The sequence below is a fragment of the Excalfactoria chinensis genome, chromosome 1 (assembly GCF_039878825.1).
Source record: "Excalfactoria chinensis isolate bCotChi1 chromosome 1, bCotChi1.hap2, whole genome shotgun sequence".
In the NCBI taxonomy this organism is placed as follows: domain Eukaryota; kingdom Metazoa; phylum Chordata; class Aves; order Galliformes; family Phasianidae; genus Excalfactoria; species Excalfactoria chinensis.
Window position 1 is genome coordinate 133,342,549 of NC_092825.1, and position 19,957 is coordinate 133,362,505.

General features: G+C 43.9%; 1 protein-coding gene across 1 annotated transcript in view; it reads left to right on the forward strand.

The window, feature by feature from the left end:
• The first annotated feature begins 6,281 nt into the window (after positions 1-6,281).
• EFNB2 (ephrin B2) overlaps positions 6,282-19,957 on the forward strand; it is a 45,313-nt gene continuing 31,637 nt past the window's right edge. The window contains exon 1 of the mRNA XM_072356065.1: positions 6,282-7,364. Coding sequence (XP_072212166.1) covers positions 7,237-7,364 — 128 coding nt within the window. The 5' untranslated portion in view covers positions 6,282-7,236. The remainder of the gene's footprint in view (positions 7,365-19,957) is intronic.

A 19,957-nucleotide genomic window follows, 5' to 3' on the forward strand; every position in this document is an offset into this window, starting at 1 on the left:
TATGTTTAAGTAAATTTTTTTAGTACACTTCTATAAACAGCTATGAGAATTCACGTTATTAAGCGCAAGACTATAGTGGTATATTTTTAATTTTGCTTTAAACTATTGTGGCTTCTCCTACTTACAATGCAAAATTACACACAGAAAAAAATCCCTGCAGTTGTGAATGTTTTTGATGGCTGCTGCTGTTTTCATGAATGTTGGTTTTGTTGTGTTTTTTCCTTCTGACAGAGACTTATTTCAGCTGTGTTATCATGTTTAAACAGCTGTATGGCTTACTGCACCTACACCAGTACATAAATATCGAATCCCCTTCAGTTTATCTCATAACACAGTATACTGCTATAAGTTGATATCATTACCATATAATAAATCAGATCCTAAAGGATTTAGAAACGGAAGTTTTTATTCCACAAATGGAAAGCAGAAAGTAAGATTCTGTTTAAATAAATTGTTTTAGCAAACTGCAAATGCAAACTCGTATACAAGATCTTGAATGTTACCCGCTATTTTGAAAAATGAAATGATAGATTGAAAATGATATTAAAAAATCCCCTTTTGGTATACAGCTCTTCTACTGGAGCCTGAATTACTATAACTTGTCTGAAACATTTCTCCTACCAGTATGCAACAACTATAGTATACATAAAATGAAAGAAATCAGTAGTTGCCCGCATTTGAATGTTGCTGGATAAAGATGGAAATAATTCCTGATATTCTCTACGGATCTGTTTCTGTAGATTTGCCAAATTAAATGTAAAGCAAGTTGAGTGTGTTGCTGACAGCAGCATTCAGCATGCTTTGTATGAAGCCTGGGCTTGGGGGCAGATGGGATTTGTATCGTTTTGTCCACTATGTCAAGAAAAATGCCAAGACAGTAAAAAAAAACTACACTTTAACTGTACTTAACATTTGTTTCTATATATTGTATTAAAAAAAAAGAAGGTTGAAGGTTTCTTAATGCATAAAAACAAAGGCTGAAACCAAATAAATCATGTACGTGACCTGTTGGCAGGAGCAGGCTGTATTTAAAGCTCAACTGATACCTGTATTTCTAAAACAAAACAACCCCTGTTCCCTTAAGAGAAACAAGCTATTAAAAGTGGATACTCAAACAGACCGATGCATTTTTGTTTCCTCTTGTAAAAGAAAGAAGCTACGTTGTCATACATGCAGCTGTGCTGTTAGGAATTTTTGTTTTAAATCACTGGTTTTCTGTTAAAGAGTAGTATTTGTTCTTTACACTTAAAATCACGTAGACTTAAACTGTGAAAGGCTATTTCCGTTCACACTTTTAGGACTGCTCTGTGGACAAAATGCTTTAGTTAGAATTAATCCATTCCACAACTTCCTACCTGTGTTTCTTTGTCCTGGAAAAATAAAGTACCAACAGATACTTTTTGGGGGTGGGCCAAAGTGCAGGTGGTGGAAACTGTTTTAGGTGTTAGCATCTTGTAGACGTGGCACAGGTGGACTACATATTTGCGCTCTTCTGGTCCTCACCGCTTTGTTTTTTACTGTTGGTCTTCAGGGCCGCTTTTGATTGCTAGGGAAATATGAGGGGCACAGTTCTGATAAGAACTTCAGATATATTTATTTTCCTTTGATACACATCTGATGTAAAGTCTGTTAGTGTGCAGACTCTTATTTAGCTAATGATTAATCTGAGTGGGTGTCAGTCTCCATTAAGATATCAACTTACCCGGAAAACTTGCTGATATTGCTGCTAGAAATTGTTATCAGGTGATTATTTGTTAGTATATTACAGTTTGGAGTTTAAACTTCCATTGTTTGGTTACACAAGCAGCTTTGTTGTGTTCCTCTTTTTTTTTTCTCCCCTCCTCATTCCCAGGGAGGCAAGTAAGCCCTTTTCAGTTGCTGCTGCCTTGAGCAGTATTCATTTTCCATACTTGATTCCAGGGGAGATCTTTCTTTTTCTCACCCCTGATCATAACAAACATCCTGGAGAATTATTTTAATACCAGACAATGTATCCTTCTGGCAGATGCAGGAAAGAGCAGAAGATAATGGCAGCGATATCAGTCCATGTTCTATTTCATAGTGGAAAGTTGCTTTGGAGGTTAAACTGCCCATTGGGCTTCCCATGATCATTCATCATCATTTTTCTACCATGTGGAAGGCTGAATGCTCTGAGATGTACTGGGGAGCTGGTGTACTAGGAAGACTGGGGTTGCTGATAACTCTTAAGCTGCTGAGAGACTGCATACTGCGTATAGGAAAATATGCCTGTACTACCTTCAAGTATCAATATTTCATCCATTCTCTTGTTTTAAAACAGAAGTGTATGTACATCTTCACTGTCTGTTGCTCTTACCGTCTTTCTGACGTTGTTAATGTGCCCTCTATTTGAGTATGTCTGTGCTGTTGTTTAAGTGTACCCCAAACGTGGAGAGGTCTGCTCTCAGTTGTTTGCGATTCACGTCCAAGTGCACGAAAGGCCTGGTTAAGTGTTGTCGGAGTATCTGGGGCTGTGTACTTTGGCAAGTGGCAGTGAAATGATTAGCTGCGCTCTTGTAGAGTCTTGACTTAAGTTCAAGTAAAATTCAGGTTTGATAAATACTGTTCAGTTTGCACTGCAGGGGTGATTTATTTCAGAAAGAGAATTGCAAAGGTATCTGTGTACCGAAGACTTTCCAATACGGATATGGTAGCAGTGCCCAGACTTGCATAGTTTTGGACCAAGAGTGAACTGAGTGGAGCTGAATCTTGACTTTTTCACACATCTCTGTTCAATTTTCATGCTAGTGCCACCAAACGCATGCATGTCAGGGTTACTGTCCCTCTCGCCATCCCATCGCTTCGTTAGCCAGCTGGAGAGTACTGCGTCTCTCCTGACATTTCCATACTAAACAAGCTAATGTTTCCTATCATCTTTCCTGGACTGACATTTAGGCTATGTTGGCTCAGTGGTCAGCTGTGGACGAGGAAACATAAACCCTTATAAAAAGAGGAGTTGTGTAGTAGTGGTTTAGCCCGTTTCTTTCCCACCCTGTCTTGTTGCAGACCACAAATAAATAAGAATTTCTATTTTCACTCAATGGCAGTGAGAGTCCGTATAAAAATAAATCAAACAGAGGACTGAAGTGCATGGTTAGAATGTACCAAGTTCTTTTCCGATTTTTATTACAAGACTGCTTCAGTTCCATGGCTATATTTAGGGAGAGCCAAGCTCATTTTCTAAAAAGCTATGGTTAACCAAAATTGCAGTTATAAAACAGACGTGGAGAAGTACTAAAACATCTGAATATACATTAACTCTACCATAAATACAGAAGATACATTGTTATGGTGTTAATGATATTTTAGGAGCTTCTTCAAGTATCCAGAACACTTGGCCTTTTGTACAACCAATAAACGCTGCATTTAAATCGCTTTAAAGAAGCGGAGGTAGCCGGATCGTTTATCTCTGTTAAAAGTGGCAATACTTGTTAGATCTTTTCCACTTTTCTTTCGGTAATGTTTTGAGTCATGACAAATGAGGGTGGGCTTTTCCACTTCAAAATTTCCATTTAAAATTTCCCATCACTTGTATTCTTATTTCATAGAATCATCGAATGGCCTGGGTTGAAAAGGACCGTAACGATCATATAGTTTCAACCCCCCCACCCTGCCACGGGCAGGGGAATGATTAGCTGTTATTTCTGATACACACTTAAAAGCGAACACGGGATACGGGCCCAGCCTTGCTCCGGTTCAAATTAGCTGCAAATTTTGTTACAGATTTCTTAGGATCAAAGCAAATATTTATGCATCGCCCTCCTCAGTGCCGAAAAGCAGCCAAAACAAATTATTCCGGGATAAACCCGACTTTTGCCGTGAAGCTGACTGAAGTAAAGGAAATAGAGGTTTAAGCAGTGCAAACAACAGAGCCCTGATTTTTATCGTTACTTTTTCCCTGAAGGTCACCCACACTCGGCGGCTCTCACTCGCTCGCCTGCCGATCCTTGCCTGTGGCCTCCCACCGACCGGCAAGGACAGCTGGGGTGTAGAGGGGATGTGTGGCATCGCTCCCCACGGCACCGGCAGGATTTCCTCCCCGAAAAACCTGTCCCTTCCCAGTCAGTCTGTCAGGAAACCACGTTCGTTCCCCGCGAATCCCAAAATGCGCTTCTCCTCGCCTTCCTCGTGCAATAACCCCCCCGCGTTAAAACAAGCAAACAAATAAAACCCCTTAACTTTGTAATTTATTTTTTCAGTTATTATTTTACACCCTTCCCTTCTCTACATGTCTACTTGTACGAGGGGATGCCCTTGGAAGCAGCGGGGCCGCGGGGAGCAGCACGCCGGGCCCTCGGCAGCCGAATATCACCCGCTCCCCGCTCTCTGCCGCGACCTGCAAAAGCTCGGCCCCGCTGGCAAGGAGGGGACCCGAAGCCGCATCGCTTTGGGCTTTTTTTTAACCGTTGCTACTTGGGGTATTCCAGAAATAAGTTCCCATTTTTCGCTGGGTTCCCAAGTCAAGATGGTTTTGTTACTGTGGGTTATGGCGAGCACGGTGAGGACGAAAACAGCTGTATTTGCGCAGAATGATTAGCCGCTGCACAATAGGAGTCAAGCGATATATTTAGCCGCAGGAGGATATTTTCAGACAATACCAGCGCTCTTCATTTCCCCCGGTTTACTTAAGGAAAGGATACGGCGAGCTAGAGGTCACCGTTTACTCACAGCTTTCACAAAACACCGCCCATCACCTTTTGCTTCCAAACAAACAGAAGCGGCAGCGTGACAAAATCGAGGCAAACCCACTTTACACGTCGGTGGTGCTGGGAGCGTTTGTCGGGCTCCGTGTTTACCTTGGCTCCCGCCGGGCTCCGCGCCGCGCGTTTGCTCACAGTCGGATAACGAAGCGCTTCGCTCCGCGGCGGCCCCCGACGCGCAATCTGTGCCTCTCACTCGGGCGCTAAGCCCCCGTCGTGGGGAGCGGATCCTTTTCCCACCAAAGCGAGTCTCCGGCTCTGCAATTCCGTCCCGCCTGCGAATTCAAATTGAATTAAGCAGTTTACTTAGAAGGCGTTCGATGCTTGGTGAGAAAAGCAAACGGCAGCCGCTCTCCCTGCCCGTCTACGCGGCGTTCGCCCGCCGGTTTTTAAATGAGTGCAGAGAATAACATTACACGAATTTGGTTCTTTATTTGCAATCCTTTGTCACGCGCTCTTTGCTCACTTGAACTAAACGGTAGGGAAACGACAGAGGGAGCGGCGCCGTAATTTCCTGGGATTTAACTTTTAAGCCTTTCTGCAGATACTATTTTGGCATGAAATCCCTGCCGGAAGAAATTCTGCAAGCCCTCTCGCGTTGTACTTAGCGGCTATTCACCGCCGCGCGGCTCTGGACACAGTCCGTTCCGTTTCCAGCCCGGCTGGGAGACCCTCACCCGCAGTTCGTAGCTCCTTTCGGGGGCAACCGCGTGGGCTCGCGGCCAGGGCACGGCCGAGGGGCGCAACCGAGGGGCCGCCGACTGCCGCTAGTGGGAGCTGTGGGGCCGTGCAAGCGGCGCCGGGCCGAGAGCGGCGGGGGCGCAGTCCGGGGAGCGGCGGCGTCCCTCTGTAGGTCCTCCGCAGCCTCCGGGCTAGCGCATCCAGTGCTATCCGGGCTTAATAATAATTAAAGCGAATAGTGACATGAGATAACAGGGCCAAGTGGGATGTGCGAGGGGCTGAAAAAAAGTCGGGTCCGAAAATCCGGTTCTGATAAGCGCGGAAAGGGAGAAAACGGCAGGCGTGAAACGGCGGGGGCGTGAACCCGGTGCGGGGTCCTGACTACCACCGCGGGTTCCGCCGGTTCCGGCCCCGCTCCCGCTGAGGGCCGGGCCGCCGGGTCGCCGCGCAACCGGAGGGACTTGGGAAGCCCAAGGAGCGTATGGGAACGGGCGGCCGGCAGCGGACAAGGAGAGCCCGCGTCCCATCCCCGGCTCCAGGCAGACCTGTGCTTCCAAAGCGCTCCATTTTAGCAATGACTTTTAGTTTGATTTTTTATTTTTATTATTTTATTTTATTTTTATTATTTATTTATTCTTATTTTTTAACCTTTTTTCACTTCCCGACTGCCCTCCTTCCCCTTCGGACGCCCGCGGGGCCGAGGGGTGTTACCTGCCGACTGGGCCCGGCCCGTCGCGGCCCCGCCCGCCGCAGCCCCGCCGCTAAGTGACACGCGCGGCGCCCAACCAGCGCGGCGGCCCGGCGGCGGCCCTATGAGCGGCGGCGACGGGGCGGCGGGGCCGCGCTTATATGGCTACGGCGGCGCTGTGCCGCCGGCCGCGCTCTTGCGCCGGGGACTTCGCCGCGGTGGCAGTGGAGCGCTCACAGCTGCGGTGGCGCGGCTGAAGGCGCCGCGGTGGTAACGGCGGCGGCGGCGGCGGCGGCGGTGGGCGCCGTTTCTTCTTTGCTTCTTTTCTGCCTCCTCCGCGTTGAAGTACGCGCACGGCTCTTCTCTCGCCGCCGCGACACGCACTGCGGATCTCTGGAAGGGAGAGAGAAAGGGAGGTTTTGACGCCGCTGACCCCCTCTTCTTCTAATTTTTTTTGTTATTTTTTTTTAATTATTACTATCGTCCTTTGCCCCGCTCCGGGGTCCGTGCCTGCGCTAAGGACAGCAGCGGAGCCCCCGGGGATCGGAGCGCTGCGGATACGCCTGCCCGGCAGCGCGGGTGCCGTCTCCAGGAGTGGATTTATGGACTCGCGGCTGCGTCCGAGCCGCCCGGAGCAGCACGGGCCGGTGCCCGTGTGGACCGCACGCTTCGGGGAGCGCTGAGAGTGAGCCTCGGGAGGAGCCTCAGTCGTGGCAGTGTTCTAACCTCTTGATTTCTTTCACCGCCTTTTTATTTTTATTATTATTATTATTTCTACTTCGTTTCACGCGAGCCTTAGACACTGTGAATGTGTACGACGCACTGGATCCAAATGGGAGTTGGCATTGTGAGTGGCATCATCCGAGGCAGCCGGGGGATCCCGAGCAGGAGGAAGGACTGAGGCGCTGCCCGTTCCTGCCGTCGTCGCTCCGGAGGTGGCCTGGATCTTTACCCCGCTGAAGGAGTGCCCACACGCGGCTGGCATACATGACTCAGTAGATCGGTGGCGGTTCTCGCCCAGCCTCCGATAAATCACCGCCGCGCCTCCTTTTCGCCTTTTCTCCCCGTCCCGGCGGCCGGGGACAGCGGCAGCCCCCGCCGCCAGGTGCGGGGGAGCCGGGCGGGGACTCGGGGCCGCCCGCCGGCACCATGGCAGCGCGGCGGCGCGACGCCTCCGCCTGCAAGTACTGCTGGGGAGCCCTCATGGTTTTATGGAGAACTGCGCTGGCCAAGTCCATCGTTTTAGACCCCATCTATTGGAATTCCTCCAACCCCAAGTAAGTGGCCGCCCTGTTCCTGCCCTCCTCCTCCTCCAGCCCTCCGCAGCCCGGGGATGGGGCGCGGGGCTCGGCCCTGCCGGGAGGGAGCGGGTCTGGGGGTATCCCCGCCGCCTGGCCCTGCCAGGAGGGCTGAGGGAACCTGGGAGAAGCGGTGGCCCTGAGCCTAACCCTGCGGGGCCGCCGCCCCCTGTCCGGGGTGCGGGAGGGAACCTCTTCTTGCGGGGTGATCCTCTTCAACTTCTCCGTCTGCAGATGCACGCTCAGCCCACTGAGCCCAGCGAAGCTCCATCTGCTTATAGCAGGGCTAAATTTGGTTGTGGAGTTGATGGTATCAAGGCACATGGCAGTGAGTAATGAACTAAGCATTACCCATCACACAACCATTTAGCGTCATTCTTCATTAACAAACCCAGGCAAAAAAGTACATGCGCTCCCCGAGCTTTGCTATCAAAGCACATCCTTAAAATAGGAGCACGTCCTTCAAGAACTTGAGCATAAGAAATAATGAATGCTTTGGGGAACAGGAACTTTTTGTAAAGTGGGCCGTTCTTCTGAGGAGGAGTCTACAGGATGAGAGAACTTTTGTCCCTTTCATTTTTGACGTATGCAAAGCAAAAGTTGCCTTTCTCCAGTGGTGAAACCCTTTGAACTTGAGTGATGAGCAGCACCTTAGCAACGTTTTTTTTCCACGCTAGGAGAAAGTCTGTAATGAGTTTAGGAAGCTTCCCACCAGAAATGAGTTGGAGTAATTTCATCTAACTCGTACTGCATCTTTAATGATGTATGTATTTAAAAGCAAACTGTATACATTGAATTAATTGAATTTTAAATTTCCCATTAAATCCAGTGAGTACACGTCTGTATTCCCGGGGGACTTTTTGGAGGAATTATTGTGCATAAATGAGAAGAAAGGAGAATTTCCTGGATTTGGGGTTTAATCCTACAGGGTGGCAGACTGAAAATCTGGGGAAGGTTTCCAAGTTGGGCTCCAAGTGGCAGCTTATGTTGACCAAGTAGTCTCACTTCGCTGTCATCATTCCCCATCACTGTTCCCATTGGAGAAAAAAAAAGAAATCATTGAAAAATACTGGCAGAGATCAGCGGTGATAAAAATGTTTACTGTGAGACTTCTTTTCGGATAAGTTTTCTAATCTTTCATTTTTATTTTTATTTTTATTTTTTTATTATTTTTTTTTAAGAAAAAGGAAACTGGCAGGAACACCGTGGGCTACCCACTGTTATGTTTTTATTCCCAGTACTGTGTGACAAATGACCACATCACATATACACCAGGTGGGAAGCCTGTTAAGATAACAAAGTTTAGCTCCGGTCTCTGGCTTTGCGCTTCCATGCTGCGTGCAGCCAGTGCCTTTATTTGGCTTAAGGAAAGGTATGGCAGGACACCTGAGAATAAAGCCAACCACCCGGCTTGCGGTGGTTTTACCATGCACTTTGAGCTCGCTAAAGCAGCAGCTGTGGGCCGGGCTGTGCTGCACGAGTGGGCCTGCTGTGCTCGGGGCGCAGCCCGGCAGGAAGGGGAAGGCTGTGCTTCCCCAGCCCTGTACGCGGTGTTGTCCTACAGAGGTCACTCTTCCAATACAGAACAGCCGCTGCTCCGGCCTCTGCAGCTCCTCCGTTTCCAACATGCTTTCCCTCTTTTTTTTCTTTTTTTTTCCCCTTCCAACTTACCGTGGTAGCTTTTATGGGCCACCAGTGAAATGAAAATATCCAAAGCAGCTGAACTCAACCCATCTTACAGAGCCTGGGGATACACTTCCTTTATCATGTATAAGTTGTGTTTCCATTTGGTTAATTCTAAGCTGTTGGGTTTGGGGTTTTTTAATTTATTTATTTGGTTTTTTGCTTTTTTTTTTTTTTTTTTTTTTAAGGCTTGAATGTTGTTAATGGTAGATCTAATGATAATATCTAATTACTTTTTCGACTTAAATGCATGCTTAAAAATAGGTTCTGCTGTTGATGTAATTGAGTTTTCTTGAGTGATTCATTGAGGCTTAATCACCACAGTGAAGACGTACACTATTAAAATTAGTCTTTTCAATTGCTGGGGCTAGTGATTTATAGGCCACTCGGAGGCCTCTACTTTGAGGAAGCTTACAAATGCATTACCGATATTGCTGCCGGTGACACAGTTCCACTTCTCAGAGCAGGATTTCTTACTAATTCTTGTCACAATTGTTTGCCCGAAGGATACTGAATAATTTCTTCTTAGACAAGGTTGTCTTCACTCGGATTTCAAGCTGCTTGAGAAGTAAGCTGCTGAATGGATCTCAGCATAGCATAATAAAGCTCCTTTCCAGGCTCAAAATAATAACTATCTTTAGTGCTGGTTAATTTATTCAGGGAAGCTATGCATTTAACTCTATTGAAAGCCTCAGCACATAAATCTGCTGAACAGGTAGGCAATTAAATGCTGGGAGAAGTTATTAGTCAGGTTAATATAAAGTAAGAAATAATAAATTTTAGGTTAAGGTGAACATACAAACTGAATTGGTTTTGCACTGAAGTTTAGAGGTTGTAATTTCTAGCAGGTGGCAGGGATTGAGAGCATGCGGTAGCTGTTTGAACACAGACTTCCCTGCCCTGCTCTCCTGCTTTTCTCCCTTCCCAGAGCTCTGCTTTCACTGCCTCGGCCCAATCACAGGAGGTGTATTTAAGTGACACACACGGGATAATTATACCTGTGACTTTATAGCTTGGGAGGCTAAGTGTCATTGTTACAGATGTCTTTGTAGGTGTTACAGACTTCTCATTTGAACAACAGTGGATTTCATGATATTGAAAGTACAGTGAAAAATGTATTCTGTACATTTAACTCCTGTTGATACTTTTTAATTGGGGACTTTCTGCCTTTGCCGTTTCTGTCAAGATAAACAATGTGTATAGATTACCTCCGTTACACCTCCCAGGCGCTGAGTGCAGCCTCTGAAATGTATGATGGAGCATAGCATGCGTGGAGTGCATTTCAGTCAGACCTCAGAGAAGTCTCATTCAGAACCCATTGTTTCTGTCTCAGTGTTGCTATGCCTTGCGTGCTGCTGTAGGCTGGTGAGCAAAGAGGTTCTCCTTGGTAACATGTGGAAGCTTATCCTCAGAGCTGCTGCATTTGACACTGATTAAGTTAGATTACATAGCTGTTTTTTCTCTATCTCTGATAACCAATTATATATGGGGTATTTCACAGTCCATCTCTGAATGCGTGCTCACATGTCAGAAACCAATAAAATAAACTACAATTGATGACCCTGTTAAATGGTCTGTTCAGCAGCATATAGACTAGTCTGCTTCTCATTGTATCTGAAATTCTTATTTTTGTAGGTAAACAAATGCGCATTCACTACCGATTGAATAGCCCCTTGAACTATGCTCTGCAGTCTGCGTTTGGGTTAATCTTGTCGGTTTTAATATAGAGAGAAAAAAGGAGAAAGCACCAGGGGTGGAATTGTTAGTGCTTTCACATCCACATTCCTCACATTTTGTCAGGATGATAAACTGTAGGTAATGGACAGTCCTTGTTCCACAGGACAAGTGAGCCTGGCAAAGCACAAAGAGCTTGCTAAAACGATATCTCACAACATGTTTGGTAGCCTCTTGCTAGACAAGAATTTATTTGGGAATCAAATGTCATGGGAGTGCACTTTCTAACCTCAACAATTGCAGCTTCAAGCTGAAGAAACAGGAGTGGAAGGCTAAAACGATTTAAACACATGCTTCTAGATTGTACCCAAAACATAGCTGTTGACACTTGGCATGCTAATACAAGCAGTGAGTAGTGGCCTCCAGTCCACTTGATATCTCTGGTGTTTGTAGCCAGGCCTTAAGACAAGTGAATCAACAAAATGAATTTGGAACGAGCTAGCAGCCTAATTTTTTTTTTTTTCACTTGGTTATTTTCTCCAGCCTTTCATATGTGAAGTATAATTGCCATATGACTTATAGCAATTATTGTAATGTATGTTATCTGTAAGCTGTGCTGTATCATTTCACTTTGTCTAATGAAGTAATTGCCTTTAGAAAGTCAGTGACTAAAAGTCGAGCTAGAATCACAAAGTTCTGTCTTCCCACACACAAGAACACCTCCTTCCCTCCTTTTTTTTTTTTTCCTCTCCTCCTCCTTCCTGATTTCATTGCTTGAGGTGTGATACTTAGGATGGTCTCAGATTCATCTGAGGTTCCTGCAGTGGGAAGGTGGCGGAGGGCCTGAAGTGCTGGTGGTGATGTGCTGGCACAGATACTGGCCTTGCAGGCCTGAACAGTAGCTTCTTGGAGGATCTGGTCTGCCACTGTCACACAACCTGCAGTACTTGAAATTGCTTATTGCAAATGAGAAGTGTTCTTCTGAGGGGAAAAAAAAAAAAAAAAAAAAAAAGAAAAAAAGAAAGTAGTGATTAAAATGTTATTCATGTGAGCCTAATGTCTGCCTGCCTTGACTGCTGACATAAAGAAACCTGTTTTTCAGGTCATTTATCATACATCTACATGGATTTGCTTATGAGCTCATTCTTTGTGAGGCATTGTGGAAACTTAAATAGGAATGTTACACTGCTTGAAATATTTTGATTAAAATATGCAGTGCCATGGAACTATAAACTTTCAAGCAGAGCACTGCTCTGGGGGCGGAGGGGGGAAGGGAGTGGCGGGGGAGCAGAGTTTGGGAGGGAGCTGCCTGGAGAGCAGAGGAAGGGAGGATGGCAAAGGGACGGTGTCAGAAGAGCTTGGAAAAACTCCTGTGGCTTCATTGTCTCCTTAAAGCTGGGGAACACAAAGACAAACGCAGCTCAGCCTTTCTCCCATGATGGAAAATGTAAACCGTTGACACAGCTCCCATGTTTAACTTGTTTAATTCTCATTTTAAATTCAGCACTATACCAGCCGTGTGAACTCTGAAGATTTCTTTAGTGTAATCCATTTTGTAGTTCCGAATCAAAAACAAAGTGAAAAGGTCTGACACAATTTGCTTTTATTTTTAGGCAAATCAACCCTGGTCATAGTTAATAAGGGGATTACAACCCAGACTAGGTCTTTACAGATGTAATGTAAATCAAGGGCAGAGTATAAAGAAACTGATCCCTTTTGATTGAAGTATGGTAAAAAGGCATAGAGAAACTAGCAGCAGTAATCTGATTGTATGGCAATAAAACCACCATTTTCTGTCTTTCAGATAAAAATAATGTGGTAAATCCATGCAGTTCATAAGATGCAAAGGCAGATAAAGGGTGATGCCATGGCAACATATAGATTAGCTTGATGTTAGAAATGACACGTCTCTGAAAGGGGTGCTGGAGACTAAGGGCCTTGCTCGGGGCTGCAGGGCATTATGTGAGAGCCTCACAGAACTTGGGAGCGGGATTAGGAGGTATGAAAGCCCTACTTGTGGCTCAGGCTGGGTAAAGCAGCAAAGAAAAGCTGCTCAGTTCTTACTCATTGGTGGTGTATAATATGGTAAAGATAGATTGCATTTTGCTGCTCCATCTGGAGAGGGGGCTGGCTGAGGCTGCAGGCCGCAGTGGTGAGGCTGGGAAGGTCTTGATCCTCGAGGCCTGGCCTGGCAGCAGCCATGTGCCTGCCTTCATCCACCGGCACAGGGGCAGGCAGAGCTGGGGTTATTCTGCCCAGAAAACAGAGACTTTGTGATTTCGACTGTGTTCTGGGCCGTGGTGTCAATCCCAAACTCTGTGGGAGCAGCGCAATCATGCTGCGTTGTCCTTGCCTCAGCCAGGTGATATGAAGGCATTTCTTGTGCAAAAATAAAAAAGTAGTAGGAAAAATAGAAACTAAAGCCAAAAACAGCATTCTTTCCTATTTATCAGGAAAGCTTGCAGATAACCAAATTGATTGGCTTAGTCTCTAGGTGGTGTTTACTCCTGAAAGGCTGCCTGAAATCTAGAAATGAACTGAGATAAGCATCTCCCCCTCCTTCTTCCCCCCCTCCCCATCCCCAGTCATTGGGATGAGTTTGCTGTCAGCCTCTTGGTTCAGGCTGCAGAATATAGCCATTGCTTTGTCATTTATTTTAAGCGATCTGCAGCTGCAAAGGTAGTAAAATACCTCTCCCAGTGCAGCTGCTTGTGTGTGTTTTTTTCTTGCCTTTTCTCATAAAGCGCCTTCCAAGTAGTTAAGGCTTGCTTTTCTACCCAAATAACAACCATAAACGCCCAGAACTTCAAGTCAGCATTACACTGCAAATCGGGGTTACCATTCGAAAGAGAAATATTTACTTTATTGCCTGCTCATTTGTCTACTGAAGGGAAAAAGAAAGTACTCTGCATTTGTTAGGCAGTCTAGACATAAGGGAAAAAAAGCACCAAGCCTACAATAACAGTTGTGTCTTTCTTTAGTGGGAATGAGCCTCGGATGAGCTCGGCAAAATGGGATTCATGCTGTTTGTTTGGCAGTGGCTTGGACACTTTTTAAGGTTTTTTGTTTTTTTATTTTTTTTGTTTTTTTATGAAGATGTTAATTACATGCTTGAATTTATCATTCTTATCCTACCCCATAGTAAGCTGGAATGCTTCACAATTCTGACTGGAAAGGGAACTTAAGAATCCAAACTGTCAAGATGCTGATGTCTATGTGATTTAGCAAACGAAAAATAAACAAGTGCGTAGAGGGAGCCGAACAGATTTTCATAAGTCTGAAGTACTCAGATATGTTTCCTCTTTTGCAGCTTAACCTTCAGAAATCTGTATCAAAAGATCCAATTCATTTGCTGAAATTCTCCAAAGCGCAGGGGCACCCTCATCTAATTTACAGGCCGGTCACATCCAAGCACCTTGCATTCTGCATTTGACAATGATTGCTAATGGGCCATTCAACTAAAGTATTTGCTTGTTAACAGGGAACAGAGCATGATAAATGTCCAGCAAGCTTGCGGCCTCCTTCAGCTTTTCAAATGCAGACTGGTGCATATTTATGGCAGGCAAATGACAAAGAGAGAAGCTGAATTACTCTGGCCTTATGCTTTCTGTTAGAACAAGGGTTAAAGTAATTAAAGAAATAATGCAAAAACCGATGTCCTTTGTTTGCCAACCATTATCCAACATTTAGCTTTCGAACCTGCCTGTCATGTCACATTTCAGAAATGTGCGAGATAAGACTCAGTCCGTTTGGCAGGGCACAGAAAGGAGTAGGTAATTCTTTGTGGAGGGCCTCCTGTTCTGGGGGTGCCAGAGCTGTGTCCCACCGCGCAAAACAGCCTGTAGGTTCCACTTTCCTGAACCAGTATGCACTATTCTGTTGCAGGTCAATTCAAAGATGCACTTAAAACACGGAGATTTTGCAGTTTGCACTTCGTTTCCCTAATTGAGGGGGTAAAAAAAGCATTCAGGCTGTAAGAAAAGAAGTATATTTGCTGCACCCAGTCTTTTTTCTGAACGCCAAGTATGAAAATCAAATGGCAGAACAAAACACAGTTTTGCCGTTGCTCCTCTGCCCTCAAGGACAGCTAGGTCTTCAAAACTAAACTGGTAAAGCACACATAGAAATTCCTTAAAATAATAATGTCTACAGTGCCAGTCTGAATTAGTTGATGGTTTTGTTACTTTTGTTGTTATAAATGCATGTTTGGGGCTAGCCAGATACTCAGAAATCCTCTAGGAGTCTTAAATACAGGATAACAATCGATAATTTTAAATTCCATATTTGAATATGTCTTTAAGGATTTGTATTTTCACTTTTAAGCTGATAAGCATGTTTAAGGCTTCTGTCTAGCTCCTGTTCAACTCCATGAAAATACCTCCAGTGACTTCAGAATTACATTAGCCTTCAAGGGCTCTACGGTATAATTGCTTGGGTTTTTTATTATTATTATTATTATTATAGGCAAAAATTTTAATTTTCATGCCATGAACAAAATCTATCGTTTTTCTTCAGGAAGAGAATATCCACGTTCCTTTTTTTCTGCCAGTTCTGATGCAGAGAACTTTCCTTTGATGTGATTATATACATTGTCAAATACAGCGAATAAGGGCAGGACCTCTATCTTTTTTGGCAATCCTGGCCAGCCAACACCCACTGTTTATTGCGGTATCAGCATGATAATTATAATGCAGCTGATTTAAACTTTGATGTAATAGTCTGTGCTTTCTTCTGGTATTAAACACAGGTCCCAAGCCAGAAAAGATAAAGGCTAATAGAGGATTATGTTGCTAGGTGAATCATTCCTGATGTGGAGCATATACATAAGTTTCTTCTTTTTTATTCCTGTAGTGTTCTTTTAAAATGTCTCAATTATTGGCCAAAATAGAATTTCCAAAACTCTCTTTAGTAGCATTTGGAGCTGCGTACACTTCAAAGAATAACCAAGTTTTGCATATCAACAAAAATAAGAAATTATATGGCTTACCTTGCACAGGAGAATAGGTTAGATATTGGAATGATATGTTAGCCTGAAAACTCTGCGGTGTTTTAAATTACTTCTCACTATTTTGTTAGCTTTTGTTTGAACAGCATATTTACTTAGGTACCCATACCAAAAACATTGGTGGGAAAAGTGAACAATACCCTATAAAGGGAAGTGCATGTTAAAACTAATAAGAGGGATTTAAAATTTATTATTATTATTAGTTAAAGCCCAGTTGCAAGTGAAAGCTATTTTATTTTGGATTGGGAGATTTGCCAGACACCAGGCTGTCAGAACTGAGAAGACTCAAATCAAGTCCAGGCCTATTTCTGCAGCAAACGGGAATCCTGGCTCCTTGCCTGTGGATTCATTCAGGAAGGCCCATCTGGCTTTTGATGTTCTGCAAGTTTGAAGCAGTTTGTTTAAGGAACCTATGCAGTGAGTGCTGGTGAAAGCACACATAACTACAGTTCTTACTCTTCAAGTGGTGCATCGTTTTGCATTTTCGTTTTTGCTGGTGGTTGCCATCTGCTTACCTGCCGCTTGAGCAGTGGTTGGTTTCTATACCTGGTGGGATGAAAGTGTAGATTTGAAGTGAGGCACATCTTGACTTCTTTTGAGGTTTTACGGTCTCATAGCATTCTCTGTCCATATTAAGTTGCTTTTGTCATTTTTGATTAATTTCAGTTTAGTTCAGAAGCAGTCTAGTTTAATCACTGCACAACACTTGGCCTATAGTTTTTTCAGTTCTTTTCTTTTTCTTTTTCTTTCTTTTTTACCTAGGTGTTTTCAAGCTGTATGGATTAGCTGAACAGGTCACATTGGCAGACAAGACTCCTGGTCTGCACAATATTCTAAAATATGTGATTTTTGGTGGTAATCATTGATCCTTCTACTTTTATCAGACAGCGTTCACATCGTTTTTGGAGAGAAACAAAAGGCAAATCTTAAAAATTTATTGCTCCTTGTATCTCAGTGCATGACAACAAGGTGAACAAGATTGAGCTGTGTTCCTAGAGCTTGACTTGGAAAACTGTCCTCATTCAGAAGAGCTCATGTTGAGCACGGAAAACCGTCCTCATTCAGAAGAACTCATGTTGAGCACGTGCTGAATGCTGGATATTTTTGCTGAAGCAGGACAAATTTAAGCATGAGCTGTCTTGAACCAAAGCCAGTGTGAAAAGGTTTTTTGGGGTTGAACAAATACACATCTCTCTGAAGCTTCATTACATTTCTTTCTATCAGAAAGTGATGTCAGAAGTTACAGCTCTGTCTGCAATTGGAATAACTCTTAATTTCCATGTAGCTTGCCAGCTGTCAGGGCATCCATGCTGGTGGTGATCCCTCTTGCTGGCTGGGACAGCTTGAGCAGGTCTGTCTCTGCACCAGTAACTCTGTCAGTACCAAGTTTTATGTCCTTTTTGCTTGCAATTCAGTGTGATGCCAGTGCATTTCTACAGACAACTGTTTGCTGTGAGCAACTCTGCTGGTCCCCAGAGCAGTACAGGTTTATGTCCTGAAAGATAATCCAGTTGGTTTCTAAATGCCTATTCTGAGCGTCCCTGTGCTAGAGGTCGAGACAAAACCTTGCCAAATGCAGGGCAGAGAGCGGAGTAAAATAGAGTGGCTGAGGCTCCTGCGGACTCCAGCTGCTTGGTGAACCCCCTTTTTCAGTTGGGTAGGGATGAGTACACCTCTAGACCTTTGCAGGAGTGTGTAAACTATTGTGCAGTCAGTTTATCTTTATTTGTGAGGCTCACCGCTGCAGCGGGCCAAAAGCTGATTTTCAGTAGTTCAGATGTTACTGCTGTCTTGGAAGTGGCAGCGGCAAATATACTTGGTTTTGCTTCTGCAAGTCAGACCTCGAAAAAGTTGGTATTTAACATAGGATCCCTATACCTGGCTTAATCTGGGGTTTAATGTGAGGTGCAGGTGTCTCATTTGTTTGGGGCTTTTTTTTGCTCAAGGTCATTTTTTCCAACCTAGACCTGTATTTTTTATTTTATTTTTTTTTTAATAAATTGGAAAAGGATGCAGTATGGGCCTTGAAGAAGACTGTAGCTGGATTCTGAAAAATCTTTGTGTAACAAAGGTTTGCCAAAATGCATTTTGTTTTGTCTTGTGATGGTGTAGTTGATTTGGCTTTGCTTTTCCTGAGTGTTGCAAGTTAACAACTTGTTCCGCTTCCACTGTTTCCTTATGCAGGCAAATGGTATGCAGTAATATATTTTCTAACAACTGCAAAGCAGCTGATTTTTTTTCTTTGAATTTGAGATATCATCACTGATAATTAATGTCTCATCAAGAAAGAAGACAGTCCCTGCCCTCTTTTATAGACTTTGCTTGAAGCATGTCTTGGAACAAGACTGTACAGGTGTGAACAAATTGTAGCCAAGAGGAGGAAGACCAAAAACCTTGGTTTGTATCCCTGTGTTGTGGCTGACATAAGATTTGTTTCTGCAATAAAAATGGTGGAGAAGAGTGCAGAACAGCACAGCAACAGAACAATCTGTTTTCATTGTTTATTTCTCCCATCCATAGCTTGTGATTTACAGTGCCCTTTTTGAAAAGTGTTTTTTTGGCAAGTGCCAGCTGGTCTCTGTTAGCTTTCTAACAGCAAAGACTTCAGTGACTTCTGTAAGAAGCACACATGGTTTGGTTTGACTTTGTGTTCCATGCTAACTACTGCTCTGCATCTTTTCAACAAAGCGCCATGTTTCTTAGGTTTGGCACGCCCTGCCTCTGTGAGCACAAGTAGAGCAGTGGTTTTGTGTTACGCTGAATCCATGGCACAGACTGCTTTTATTTTTTTTTTTTCAAAAACCCAAGCCATATAAATACCTGATTATCTTTGCTGCGAGAGTAAAGAACTACTTTAATATTCCCAGTAGCATATTTTGAACAACAATTCTTTAATTAAAACAACATTGGTCTCTTCCTGTATTTCATGGCTAGCAAATGAGAGAAAACACCAGTGTTAATATCAAAGGGAGTCAGTTTTCATTACAGTAATGGTTCAATTGTGCAATGCTGTAGGCAGTGAAATTTAATATTATTGTGACTTGTATTGTAATTGTAGGATGACAGAGGAAAATGGATTAAGTTTAAATATAAGCGTACGCAGCAGCACATGGACTTTGTCAAATGGAAGCTGAGGGTGAGGGCAGGACGAGTCCCCCTCTGGCTCTGTCATAATGAATTAGTATTTTGTAAATAACCGGCCACTAGACTATAGATTTATTACCTTTTGTAGATATATGGGGACACACACAGACACACATGAATTCTGCACTGACTGTAATTGCAATGTGGAGTTGCAGAACGGGTTTATGCCTGTAGGCTTGCAGGGTATTTGAATGTCTAGGCTTCTTGTCTTCACCTTTCATGAAAATATCCTTGCCTGCCAGTTTGTGAAGTTTTCTCCTGAAGGATACACCCATCCTTTCAGTTAAGAGATTGCTAACACATGAATGGTCTAGGACTAGAAAGCCCTTTGTCATTCTTTTCTTCCTGTTGAATAAAACCAAATTCAAGTTGCAGATGATCTGTGCTTTAGAAAATTGTGACAGAAGGACAACTAGTGTTAATGAGCAGAATAGCTTTCTTTCTCCGTTGCCTATGTACATGCAGATTGAAATGGAAAATGGTCATTTAAACCACCCTTTACCGATCTCTTCCATGGAAAATTAGGGGCAATGAAAGCTAGATGTTTCATTTGTTTACAGTCCAGGTAAGTGGAAGATGTTCCCAGAGCAGTGCCTGGGGATAATCTCTTACTGTATAAACACTGTGCCCTGTCGTCTTAACCTATTTCTTAACAAGTGTTTCATAAAAGCATGCATATGTTGAAGCCTGTTCTAATGTTAAAGTGCAAAAGGGGGCAGTAAAGTGCTATCCAAAAAATGTTTATTTTTTAAAGGGTGCTTTTTTTGTGGAAGAAGTTGTATTTCTCAATGGGCTTATAATCTTCTGCATCTAGAATAATGATCATGTGAATATTTTCTGTTTGAAGGGCTTGCAAATATAGCAAAAGTTTGTCTTTAAGCGTTGTGGGAACAGTGCTTGGAGGGTATGTGTCCATGTTCTGTCCTTTAACCTAATCCTGAAACATGCTATATATTTGGAAGGAATTGAAGGCAGAAGGCTGCCCTCAGATATATTTAGGGCATAGCTATATGAAGCATTTCTGAAGGAATTCCAACATTGCTAATCACGTCTAGTTCTCATTTTG